General features: G+C 37.1%; 1 protein-coding gene across 1 annotated transcript; it reads right to left on the reverse strand.

Moving 5' to 3' along the window:
• Positions 1-7,398: 7,398 nt before the first annotated feature.
• LOC146936698 (uncharacterized) lies at positions 7,399-10,555 on the reverse strand. Its single transcript, XM_085751372.1, has one exon. It carries the CDS (start codon positions 8,794-8,796, stop codon positions 7,585-7,587), a length of 1,212 nt encoding a protein of 403 aa, XP_085607498.1. The 5' UTR covers positions 8,797-10,555; the 3' UTR covers positions 7,399-7,584.
• Positions 10,556-13,051: the final 2,496 nt, after the last annotated feature.

Below are 13,051 nucleotides of genomic sequence, written 5' to 3' on the forward strand. Positions count from 1 at the left end.
CAAAACTATATATTAGAGAGCACAAAAGTAAGCCAATCCCTTTAGTAAAGGTGTTTCTAAGAAATTATTTCGATGTGTGAGCCTAAAACAATGATATGAAATGAAATAAGTTCAAGTTAACCACCAAAGGCAACAGATTGAAATCATCTAGTAATACTAAAATAGCTTTGCTAGAAGGGTACTTAATATTGAAAGAAAACCTTGTTTAAGTTAAAACAAAAGGTAACTACAAGAGACCGTACGCCCATTGTATCAAATCAAAACTTCAAGATTCCTGCAACAAAAGAAATCATTGATACTCATAAGAAATAAATACTCAAGTTAACAAATGTCCTTAAAAGAAACTTGAATATATATTTGATTATCTATATATCTAGCTAAATAATTATTTGAGTTTGTAGCAAATTAGTTAATAAAGTTGATAGAGTATTGTAGACCATTAATTTCGGGTGTCAAGCCATTGATTGGACTTGAACCTTCAATCTTGTGGACTTGCTCGGTTTTATTCTTGGGAAGGGAAAAAGAGATTGAAAAACCCTTTTTGGATCCGGGGGTCGGTTATGACTCGGGAAGGTGTTAGGCACCCGCATCATCCACGGTACTCCGTGGGAACCTCTTTCTAACTTTACTTTTATTTGAAAATTTTGTTACTTAAAGCTAAGTGAAAGAATGGAGGGAGAAGAAGTAAGAGTTTTTGTTATTTTTTATTTGATTGATTTGAAAGGAATAAACCCATGCCTACGTACCCTTTGAAAGGGATCAAAACCGCCGTAGTTCTCTCTCAAAAATATTTTTGGTGGGTTAGGTTGATTTTAATTTGATTTTGAAAATGATTTTGAGAAGGGTTGCGAGACCTCAAAGGTATAGAAGAATAAAATAGAAGTGAGGTTGTTTCATTTTATTTGAAAAATTTAGTCTAAGTTCATTTAAGATTCATTTAGGAATTTGATTAAGAAAATAAAGGAAAAACATCTTGGATTTGGATCCAAGGTTTATTAAGAAAATATTTTTGTCTTTTTGCTTATTTGATTTTTGAGATAAAAAGATTTTTTTCTAAATTAACGGAAAGCTAGCATAATAATGACGTAAAAAATAAAGCGAGATAAAAGCGATAAATAAAGTGATAGTGACGGTGCTCGTGTCGGTGTGTGCAATTACCTACATTATTACAAAAATTCGTAGATACATTCTATGGCCTCTTTGCCAAGCTACAAACCAATGGTAAAAAATATACATCCATTTCCTAGTTATACACACTAATATCATGGAATTAAAGTAAAATGCAAGCATAAAAAATGCATGAGGACAAATTGGAAGTTAAAGCAAACATAACATGACAAGATAATAAGAGATTTAAATGCATCACGTAATAGAATATGTTATCAAATTGAAAGCATGACATTGAAAATTTTAAAGCAATGCATGGAATGAAGCAAAGTTAACAAGAGAATTTATGGAATAAACATTTAAAAATGCATGAAATCAATTTAAAAAAGAAAATGTTATGAGGATTAAAGGATTTGAAAATGCATAATTCACAGTCACAAACTGGATTTAAAAATACATGAATTTTTTTTATAAAAAAAAGAAAATAAGTAATACAAAGCATGCAGGACTGTGGGGTGCAGGAGCAGTGTCAAGGGTGCAAACAGCAGGCCAGAAAGTAGTTCAGCAAACAGAAGCAACAAACAAACAGGCCTACGAGCAAAAACGGGCCAGGCTGATGGGTCAAAGACTGGACCGGTTCAGGAACGGGTCGGTTCAACCGAACCGGTCCAGCCAGAGTGATATAAAACCAGCACACTAGAGTTTCCAAATTAAACTTAAAGCTTCTTCTTCTCAACAATTACAGCATCGCTGCACTTCCTTTTATCCTTCATTTTCTAAAATATTTTGAAACACACTTTTCTCCAAACAAACAGAATCAAGTCGGAGAAGAAGAAAAGGTGGCGGTCGGAGGTGCTCCGACGCGGTGGTCGGCCGGAGGGCCGCCGCGTCGGAGTTTTTTTTTTCAAAATCTTTTTACATCAAAACGATCGCCTCTTCCCCCTCTTTCCGAATCCACAAATGATTTCGAGCAAACATCAAAGATCCGTTTTAGATCTACAACTTTAAAAGCGAAAAGAATTCAACACAAAAAGGAGAAAGATGAAGCAAGGTTACCTCTAGTTTGAATTCGGAGATAAACAGAACGCGACGGAATACTTCAAAACCTTCAAGCTCAGACTGTTTCACGAACGGTTGCTATTATGCTTCCTTCGTCATTCCTCTTCTTCTATGGATTCGAGTTCAAACTTCTTCTCTTATTTGTACCGATTTGATTTGCATGCTCATGGTTGTTGTTGCTGTGTGTACGAACTCGGTTCCTTCTTTGTGCTAGAGCGGCGTGGCCTGAACTTGCTTGTAGGTTCGGTTCATGACAGATTCATAAGTGTTAAAGGCTATTGAGGAAATTAGATTTGATGGAAGTATATGGTGTATTATTTTAAAAGAACGTTGGCTGTTATGGTATTGTGTTGGATTTTTGAGTGGTTGAATTTGTGATGAAATTGTGTTTATGTGTTTATGCTTGAATCCAGTTGGCTTATGTAACAATGTGATTTCGTTTGTTTGAGCCGATTTGGAGTTTATGTGTATTGAACAAGGTTGTTTGTATGGACTTGTTACTATGGCTGGACAGTGGTGTGAATGGCGTTGAGATGAAAGTTTCTGAAAAAATTGGTTTAGTGTTCTTGAGTTTTTTATGAAAATGAGAGTTGATCGTATTTTGGGAAGCTGCCGCATAAACTTTGTGTTTGTGTGGATGTTAGTGCAGCCCCCCTTTCACCAATGATTGGGGGTCTATATATAGGGACCAACTAGGTTAAATGGAATGAATGGACAAAAGACAAGACTGCCCTTAATGAAACTTGGAGAGAAAGAAAATGCTTTGGATGCTCTTTGGACCAATAACAATGTAACAAGTGGACTTAAGACAAAACAAATTGTTGATAAAAACAAAATAAAAATGACATTAAAAGCAAAAAGAATAAATAGTAAAAATGAAAATAAAATAGAATAGAATTGTAAAATAAAATAAAAGTGATAAAAGAGTAATAAAATTTAAAGCTGTCGAAACTTCGACTGAGACGACTAAGACTCGCGGTGTTTTTTTAAAACACGAACAAAACTTTTTAAACAGTTTAGTCATACGAACAAAAGGAATTTACCTAAAAAGGTTTATTTATCGAAGAAATGAATAAAAGACTTTAAAAGCACGCGTAAAAATTTAAAATGTCAAAAAAATAAAGCGATTTCAACTAGATAAAGTGTGAACAAAATTTTACTTGCAAGAGAAAAGACTTTAAATTATTAAACAACGACTGAAGAAATTTTTACCGGTTAAGGCGAAAAGAAGAGAAATTGAGCCGTTTTAAAATACGGACAAAAATAGGTAAAAACAGAGCAAAGTGGTCAAAATTTGGGGTATGACAGATGCCCCTATTTAAGTTTCTTCGTCACGAAGATTTGAAAGAAAACTTTTAAATCGATGGGTCGAAGAGACTTAAATACTAAGTACACCGAATTTTGACCAATTGAAAAGCTAAGAATGCGATGAATACAATAATATGAATGCATGCGATGCGAGTATGAATGCAAAGACGACGGAAATAAACTAACTGGGGAACAAACTGATAGGTATCACTGGGGAGATAAAGCCTGCCTATTACCAACTGCCGTGATAAAGACGAACATACGGAAGATAAAGTTTGAATTTTACCAACTGTTGTGGTAAAGACGAAAATACAGAAGATAAAGCTTGGAACAGGCAATAAAGCTTAAGACAGAAAATAAAGCTTGAGACTGGAAGTAAAGCTTGTCTATTACCAACAGCCCGTGGTAAAGACGGAGATACAGAAGATAAAGCTTGTCTATTACCAACTGACGCGGTAAAGACGAAAATACAGATGATGAAGCTTGTCGGAATATAAAGCTTGAACAGACGGTAAAGCTTGGAAGATAAAGCTCAGACAACAAATAAAGCTTAAGACGGGAAGTAAAGCTTGAGACGGAAAATAAAGCTTAAGAAGGAAAATAAAGCTTATGACGGAGAGTAAAGCTTGAGATGGAAAGTAAAGCTTATCAATTACCAACAACCCGTGGTAAACGATGACAATGCGGACGATAAAGCTTGGACTGAAGATAAAGCTCAGACGGGAGATAAAGCTTGAGACAAAAGTAAAGCTTGAGGTGGAAAGTAAAGCTTATCAATTACCAACAGCCCGTGGTAAATGATGAAAATGCGGAAGATAAAGCTTGTCTACTACCAACTGTCGTGGTAAAGACGAAAATACTGATTAAAGCTTGTCTATTACCAACTGCCCGTGGTAAAGACGAAAGAACGGAAGATAAAGCTTGTCTATCAATAATACCGGAGTACTTTAAGCAGGGTACTGGGAAACGGATTAGCATTAGTAAAATGATCATTTGATATGACCTGCCACTTGAGCATAAATTGATTGGTTAACACCTTGGGATTGACATTTTTAAGTATTGGAGTAAAGCATGGGAAAATAATGCAGTTATGCATGAATGATATTTGTATGCATGCTATCTATGCATGGATGAATGAATGCATATGAGACTTATTTGACAGTATAATGGTGAGACTGTTGAGACAAGATTGGGCAGGTCCGAAGAAAGTGGCCCGACATCATGTTGCAAGCATCTGACACCCTTCATTGGGGATAACATCACTGGGGATGAACCAAACACTGACGGGGTAAAGCCCTTCAAACCACTGATGGGGTAAAGCCCTTCAAACCACTGATGGGGTAAAGCCCGCATTCTTAACCATTGATGGGGTGAAAACCCAAATTCAAACCAAAATGATGAGATAAGGCCCGCATTCGAACCAACTGAGGGGATAAAGAGCCCAATAACCAATTACTGAAAAGAGAATGCCCCATAACCAAACCGCTTGAAGGGATAACAACCCATTGATCATACTGCTGAGGGGAGAATGCCCCATGATCAAATCACTTGAGAATGACACATTGATTGTATCGCTGCACGGGTAACAACCCATTAATTGAAACACTGAAGAGGTAACAAACTTTTTAATCAGGCCGCTGAAGATGTAACATATCATCAATTCAACCACTGGAGGGGTAACAACCCATTAATCATACCGCGAAGGGGTAATGACACATTAATTATACCGCTGATGGGATACAACCCAACAAACAAAACTGCTAATGGGAATATGACCCAATATGACGTCTCAGTTGATGGTGAAGTAATCATTCCTTGGGGTAAAGCCCGCCAATCAGAAACCTGACAGAAGTCGCCATTTCTTGAGATAAAAACCCATCAATCAAACCACAGGCAAAAGATGTCATTGATCGAACCACACGCAGCAGTCACTATCAATCAAAGCACTGGTAGATGACACCCTTTCTCAAACCACAGACAGAAGTTGTCATTTCTCGAGATAAAAACTCATCAATCAAAGTCTGGCAGAAGTCGCCATTTGTAAGCTAGCACAAAGTGCATTCTTCCATTTAACCCCCTTGAAATTGTGATGCCTCTGTCTTTGTGTTTTTTTTTGTTGTTCATTTTTTGTATTGTTTTTTTTGAATCCCTAATTTTTGCCTGGACCGCCCTTTCGGGTTTTCAATCCACCGGGAATATACTTCTTTTTTGTTTGCCCCTAATTTTTGCCTGGACTGCCCTTTCGGGTTTTCAATCCACCGGGACGCTCATTTTTGCCTAAGCCGCCCTTTCGGGTTTTCAACTTAGCGAGCTTTTTTTTTTTTTTTGTATTCTTCTTTTTTCTCTTTTCTTTTTTTTTTTTTGACAGAGGTCATCTCACAGCTTTTGGTCATGTTTACCTTGCAGAGTTTAACTGTCCTTGAGACGAATATTGATGTATGTTTCTACTACTCATAAGTTCAAAGAAGATGTACCTGTTGTTTATGCTTTTCAAAAGACGATTAAAAAAAGTTTTAAATTTTTGCTTTGAGTATTCACATCAAAAATAGAAGAAAATTATGCAAACAGAATAACTGAGAATTTCAAATAAATGGGCACAGGCTCAAATTAGATGTAAAAGGGTGGTGACCTGCCAAAGGCGTGGCTCCACACATTTTAAAAGTTTGGAAAATGGTAATTATATGGGAAAGGTACATTGAACACAATAACTGCTATGCTCCCTAACAACTTTGAATTCCACTGTTCTGAGTCTTTGATTTTGCAGATGCTTCGTGTCGAAGGTCTTTTGACAGTTGAAAATGCCCTAGATGAATCATATCTGAATTGATGTAGTTACCTTGCCATAAACCGGAGGTCTTTTGACAGCTGAAATGCCCCAAGTGAGTCATGTCCGACCAGATGCAGTCACTTTGTCATAATCCTTAACTTTTGCATAGGTCGCCCTTGCGGGTTTCAACCTATCAGGATAAGCACATTTTTTTTATCATTTTTTTTGTATATGTCTCTAACTTTTGCATGGACCGCCCTTTCGGGTTTTCAGTCCATCGAGACGCTCTTTTTTGCCTAAGACGCCTTTTAATGTTTGCGACTTATCGAGCTTTTCATTTTTTTCACATGTCTCTAATTTTTGCATTGACCGCCCTTTCGGGTTTTTAGTCCATTGAGATGTTCCTTCTTGCCTAAGCCGCCTTTTAAGGTTTGCGACTTATCGAGCTCTTTTTTTTTTTAACAAAGTATTTCTTGACTGCATCGATATTCACAGGACATACAAGTTTACCATCATTCTTTGTAATTTGACATCCATTTGCCCCTGGAATCAGGTAACATATTTTGATCACAAAGCCACTTTCTTGACATGCACGGGGACGAGCCTTCATTGTCGAATACCTGCTTTATCCTTTTGACATAACTGTACAGGGCACATCGCAATAACACTTATGAATTCAACCAAGCTTAGCTTTCATTGGAACCTCTGTTGACAGGACTTTGACCTCCATGTTGGGCACTGCCTTTATACTGTATACTGAGGGATGGTGGGGGGGCTGCCCCTGTTAAAGTGTGCCCTTGAAGTACAATATCCCTGCAAGGAAGATGGTAGCATCTCGTGCCAGTCTTTGTGTATGAAAGTCCTCTTCAGGACGATCTTTCTTGATATTTGCAGCTTCGATGGCCAAGATGCCCCAGTTGGCGAGAAATTTCATTGGAAACTTCTTCATCATCCCTTGTCAGCCTCGGACACAGGGAATTCAAAGTCGAGAGAGAGTACAGGGCTAAAATGTTCAACGGGTTTATTAATGCATGATTTGATTATTGATATAAACATTATGATTATGCAGATACGAAAATGATTTAAAGGAAAATAAATTTTTGGTTTTTTTGTATTACCATTTTTCCAGGAAGAAGCATAAAATAAAAACAAAGTCGGGATCAAAGCGACTTTTAATTAATGATGAAAATACATAAAGAAAAAAGCCCTAAACAAGTTCACTTCCGTCTCGGGTGGGACGAAAGGATTTTTTCTGAAAAACATAAAGCAACAAACAAACATATTAATTAAACAGATGAGTAGTAGAAAGAAACATCAGCAAAGACCCAATTGCAGCTAAACATTCAATGCATCAACATCAGGTTCCAAAATCTGATAGAGGATTTACTTGCACATTCCAATTCAAACTCTTCAAAAGGTATGAGATCGTCTTTGATCAGCTTCTGGACTTCCATTTTCAAAGAGAAACAGTGTTCAACATCATGACCTTGTGCCCCCGGATGGAAGGTACAAAATAGGTCAGGTCTCCACTGCTTTGGTAATTTCTTCGGTATTGGAGGAGGTGGCCTAGTCTGGACAAGGTTCCTCTTAAGCAAATAAGGAAGCAACTTTGCATACTTCATAGGAATCGGATCATATTGCGGTGCTTTCCGAGCCTGTTGGCGGGGCTGTTGCTGATATTGCTGAAATTGACACGGATAATCCAGATCCTGGGCAACATTCATGATGGGCATAATGGTGGTAACAGAATGAGAAGCCAGATGTTGTTGACTTGGTTGAGACTGGGGCTGACAACCTGGATTTTGAACATCATTGATGGGCCTAACAGCGGCAACAGAGTGAGAAGCCATATGTTGTTGCTGAAGTAGCACTTTTATATTCGGGTCTTCGAAGAACCCGGTGTTATTTTCAATCAACTTCTGAACTTCTTCCTTCAAAGCGTAACACTGCTCAGTGTCATGACCAAGTGCCCCTTGATGGAAATCACATTTGAGATCAGGGCAATACCAAGATGGTAGCAGATTCGACACCCAATGAAGTGGCCTGGTTTGAACAAGTTCCTTCTTAAGCAAGATGGGAAGCAAAGTCGCATATTTGATAGGAAATGGGTCAAACTGCGATGCTTTCCGAGCCTGGTTTTGAAGAATAAGTTGCTGAGGAGCCTGGCTTTGAGGGATAAGCTGCTGAGGAGCCTGATTCTGGGAAGTAAATGGCTGAAGAGCCTGATTCTGAGAAGTGAGCAGCTGAGGAGCCTGATTCTGAGAGGTGAGTGGCTGAGGAGCCTGATTATGAGAAGTGACTGGCTGAGGCTGTTGAGGAACCTGTTGTCGAGGTCGTTTCATGCATATCGGCTGACATAATGGCTGAGACCTTTGCTGAACAAGCGGTGGATCCTTTGCAGCCATCAATGAAGATACTAGGCTAGTTAACCTCTCAACCTCAGCACGAAGTGTTGTTACCTCTCCTCGAAGCTCGTGAACCTCTTGCTCAAGTTGATCCATCTTTTGCGTTTGTACGAGTGTCTGCATATGCGAGCCGAACCTGGATGAAGACATCGGACCACTTTACCGATTGATTGAGATTTTTAGACAAAAACAAGGTATGAGACACATACTAGAAACTATGAATGCAACATGATGCATGATATGTTTATGCAAAAAAAATGTACAAAATTTTTTGTTATCGAAGGATTTATCAAGGTAAATTGTAAACATTACAGGTGAACATGATTTCATTTTGAAGATTTGTAAAGATATTGCAATAGGTTTCCTTTTCAAAAGGTAAGAACGAACCCAAGGAAGAAGTTCTTAACGAAAGCAAATGCTTCGGTAAGATTTTTGAAGTTGTACTGCTTGGTATTCATTCTTACAAAGGTCCATTCCTTCGATGTTTACAAAAAACTTGGTTAAATCCTTTGATAGTTTTATGAATGGGAAAAAATGTCTATGGATGAATGCATGAATGCGTGATGATGCTGAGAAAACATGATGAGATTTAAGGTATACAATGTTGGAGTTTAGGGATAACAACGCCATTTGGTAAGGACTATGGTTTCAACTGCACAAGTAACAAGGGTTCTACCAAGGTTCCCGAATTACAACCGCCACAGAACTTTATCGGATACCGAGACAACACCCGGTCGAACAACGTTCGTAGGAAAGTCTAGTTCGAGTGTAGCATTGCAAGTAGACTAATACCGAGACATCACCCGGCTTAGCCACCGCACTACATCCTAAAAAAGGCCAAGATGGGTTAAGGGTTACTAAAGGTCCTTAGCGTACAAACGGAAACTTAAAAGCAATAGAGTCTAAGCGTGACAACACCCGCCGACATATATCTCTTTTAAGCTCCTCCGCTAAGTGTGGTTATCTCACATGTAACAAGACACGAGAATACTCTCGGTATGCCACTATGAGTTTACCACTCCTATCTTATGTTTCGCTCAAGCCCGGGTATAGAGCTTATTTTCTCACTCCTCACGTAAAAAAGTAAAAATATATACAAAATAATAAAGCATAAAAGATAAAGGAAGAAAGGTGGGTTTAACCAGCATAGGATCCCAAGTGAAGTCGCCATTTTTGTAGACCATTAATTTTGGGTGTCAAGCCATTGATTGGACTTGAACCTTCAATCTTGTGGACTTGCTCGGTTTTATTCTTAGGAAGGGAAAAAGAGATTGAAAAACCCTTTTTGGATCCGGGGGTCGGTTATGACTCGGGAAGGTGTTAGGCACCCGCATCATCCACGGTACTCCATGGGAACCTCTTTCTAACTTTACTTTTATTTGAAAATTTTGTTACATAAAGCTAAGTGAAAGAATGGAGGGAGAAGAAGTAAGAGTTTTTGTTATTTTTTATTTGATTGATTTGAAAGGAATAAACCCATGACTACGTACCCTTTGAAAGGGATCAAAACCGCCGTAGTTCTCTCTCAAAAATATTTTTGGTGGGTTAGGTTGATTTTAATTTGATTTTGAAAATGATTTTGAGAAGGGTTGCGAGACCTCAAAGGTATAGAAGAATAAAATAGAAGTGAGGTTGTTTCATTTTATTTGAAAAATTTAATCTAAGTTCATTTAAGATTCATTTAGGAATTTGATTAAGAAAATAAAGGAAAAACATCTTGGATTTGGATCCAAGGTTTATTAAGAAAATATTTTTGTCTTTTTACTTATTTTATTTTTGAGATAAAAAGATTTTTTTCTAAATTAACGGAAAGCTAGCATAATAATGACGTAAAAAATAAAGCGAGATAAAAGCGATAAATAAAGTGATAGTGTCGGTGCTCGTGTCGGTGTGTGCAATTACCTACATTATTACAAAAATTCGTAGATACATTCTATGGCCTCTTTGCCAAGCTACAAACCAATGGTAAAAAATATACATCCATTTCCTAGTTATACACACTAATATCATGGAATTAAAGTAAAATGCAAGCATAAAAAATGCATGAGGACAAATTGGAAGTTAAAGCAAACATAACATGACAAGATAATAAGAGATTTAAATGCATCACGTAATAGAATATGTTATCAAATTGAAAGCATGACGTTGAAAATTTTAAAGCAATGCATGGAATGAAGCAAAATTAACAAGAGAATTTATGGAATAAACATTTAAAAATGCATGAAATCAATTTAAAAAAGAAAATGTTATGAGGATTAAAGGATTTGAAAATGCATAATTCACAGTCACAAACTGGATTTAAAAATACATGAATTTTTTTTATAAAAAAAAGAAAATAAGTAATACAAAGCATGCAGGACTGTGGGGTGCAGGAGCAGTGTCAAGGGTGCAAACAGCAGGCCAGAAAGTAGTTCAGCAAACAGAAGCAACAAACAAACAGGCCTACGAGCAAAAACGGGCCAGGCTGATGGGTCAAAGACTGGACCGGTTCAGGAACGGGTCGGTTCAACCGAACCGGTCCAGCAAGAGTGATATAAAACCAGCACACTAGAGTTTCCAAATTAAACTTAAAGCTTCTTCTTCTCAACAATTGCAGCATCGCTGCACTTCCTTTCATCCTTCATTTTCTAAAATATTTTGAAACACACTTTTCTCCAAAAAAGCAGAATCAAGTCGGAGAAGAAGAAAAGGTGGCGGTCGGAGGTGCTCCGACGCGGTGGTCGGCCGGAGGGCCGCCGCGTCGGAGTTTTTTTTTTCAAAATCTTTTTACATCAAAACGATCGCCTCTTCCCCCTCTTTCCGAATCCACAAATGATTTCGAGCAAACATCAAAGATCCGTTTTAGATCTACAACTTTAAAAGCGAAAAGAATTCAACACAAAAAGGAGAAAGATGAAGCAAGGTTACCTCTAGTTTGAATTCGGAGATAAACAGAACGCAACGGAATACTTCAAAACCTTCAAGCTCAGACTGTTTCACGAACGGTTGCTATTATGCTTCCTTCGTCATTCCTCTTCTTCTATGGATTCGAGTTCAAACTTCTTCTCTTATTTGTACCGATTTGATTTGCATGCTCATGGTTGTTGTTGCTGTGTGTACGAACTCGGTTCCTTCTTTGTGCTAGAGCGGCGTGGCCTGAACTTTCTTGTAGGTTCGGTTCATGACAGATTCATAAGTGTTAAAGGCTATTGAGGAAATTAGATTTGATGGAAGTATATGGTGTATTATTTTAAAAGAACGTTGGCTGTTATGGTATTGTGTTGGATTTTTGAGTGGTTGAATTTGTGATGAAATTGTGTTTATGTGTTTATGCTTGAATCCAGTTGGCTTATGTAACAATGTGATTTCGTTTGTTTGAGCCGATTTGGAGTTTATGTGTATTGAACAAGGTTGTTTGTATGGACTTGTTACTATGGCTGGACAGTGGTGTGAATGGCGTTGAGATGAAAGTTTCTGAAAAAATTGGTTTAGTGTTCTTGAGTTTTTTATGAAAATGAGAGTTGATCATATTTTGGGAAGCTGCCGCATAAACTTTGTGTTTGTGTGGATGTTAGTGCAGCCCCCCTTTCACCAATGATTGGGGGTCTATATATAGGGACCAACTAGGTTAAATGGAATGAATGGACAAAAGACAAGACTGCCCTTAATGAAACTTGGAGAGAAAGAAAATGCTTTGGATGCTCTTTGGACCAATAACAATGTAACAAGTGGACTTAAGACAAAACAAATTGTTGATAAAAACAAAATAAAAATGACATTAAAAGCAAAAAGAATAAATAGTAAAAATGAAAATAAAATAGAATAGAATTGTAAAATAAAATAAAAGTGATAAAAGAGTAATAAAATTTAAAGCTGTCGAAACCTCGACTGAGACGACTAAGACTCGCGGTGTTTTTTTAAAACACGAACAAAACTTTTTAAACAGTTTAGTCATACGAACAAAAGGAATTTACCTAAAAAGGTTTATTTATCGAAGAAATGAATAAAAGACTTTAAAAGCACGCGTAAAAATTTAAAATGTCAAAAAAACAAATAAAGCGATTTCAACTAGATAAAGTGTGAACAAAATTTTACTTGCAAGAGAAAAGACTTTAAATTATTAAACAACGACTGAAGAAATTTTTACCGGTTAAGGCGAAAAGAAGAGAAATTGAGCCGTTTTAAAATACGGACAAAAATAGGTAAAAACAGAGCAAAGTGGTCAAAATTTGGGGTATGACAAGTATCTAAGCGCAAACTTTGAGGGTAGTTTTGCTTCTATTAGATATAAAAACAGTTGCCAGCTAAAATACAATTGTTAGTAACATATGACTTAACTAGCATTTAGTATATTCACGCACTAATAATCAAGTAACAAAGAAAATAAAGAAAATCTCATGGATGCCATTATGAAATATATAAAAAT

Source organism: Medicago sativa, chromosome 3 (genome assembly GCF_051527215.1).
Source record: "Medicago sativa cultivar Bolivia chromosome 3, Bolivia_mono, whole genome shotgun sequence".
Lineage (NCBI taxonomy): Eukaryota > Viridiplantae > Streptophyta > Magnoliopsida > Fabales > Fabaceae > Medicago > Medicago sativa.

What these genes read in the sequence shown, in the direction of transcription:
- LOC146936698 (XM_085751372.1), bottom strand. Translation starts at nt 8,796, where the DNA reads ATGTCTTCATCCAGGTTCGGCTCGCATATGCAGACACTCGTACAAACG.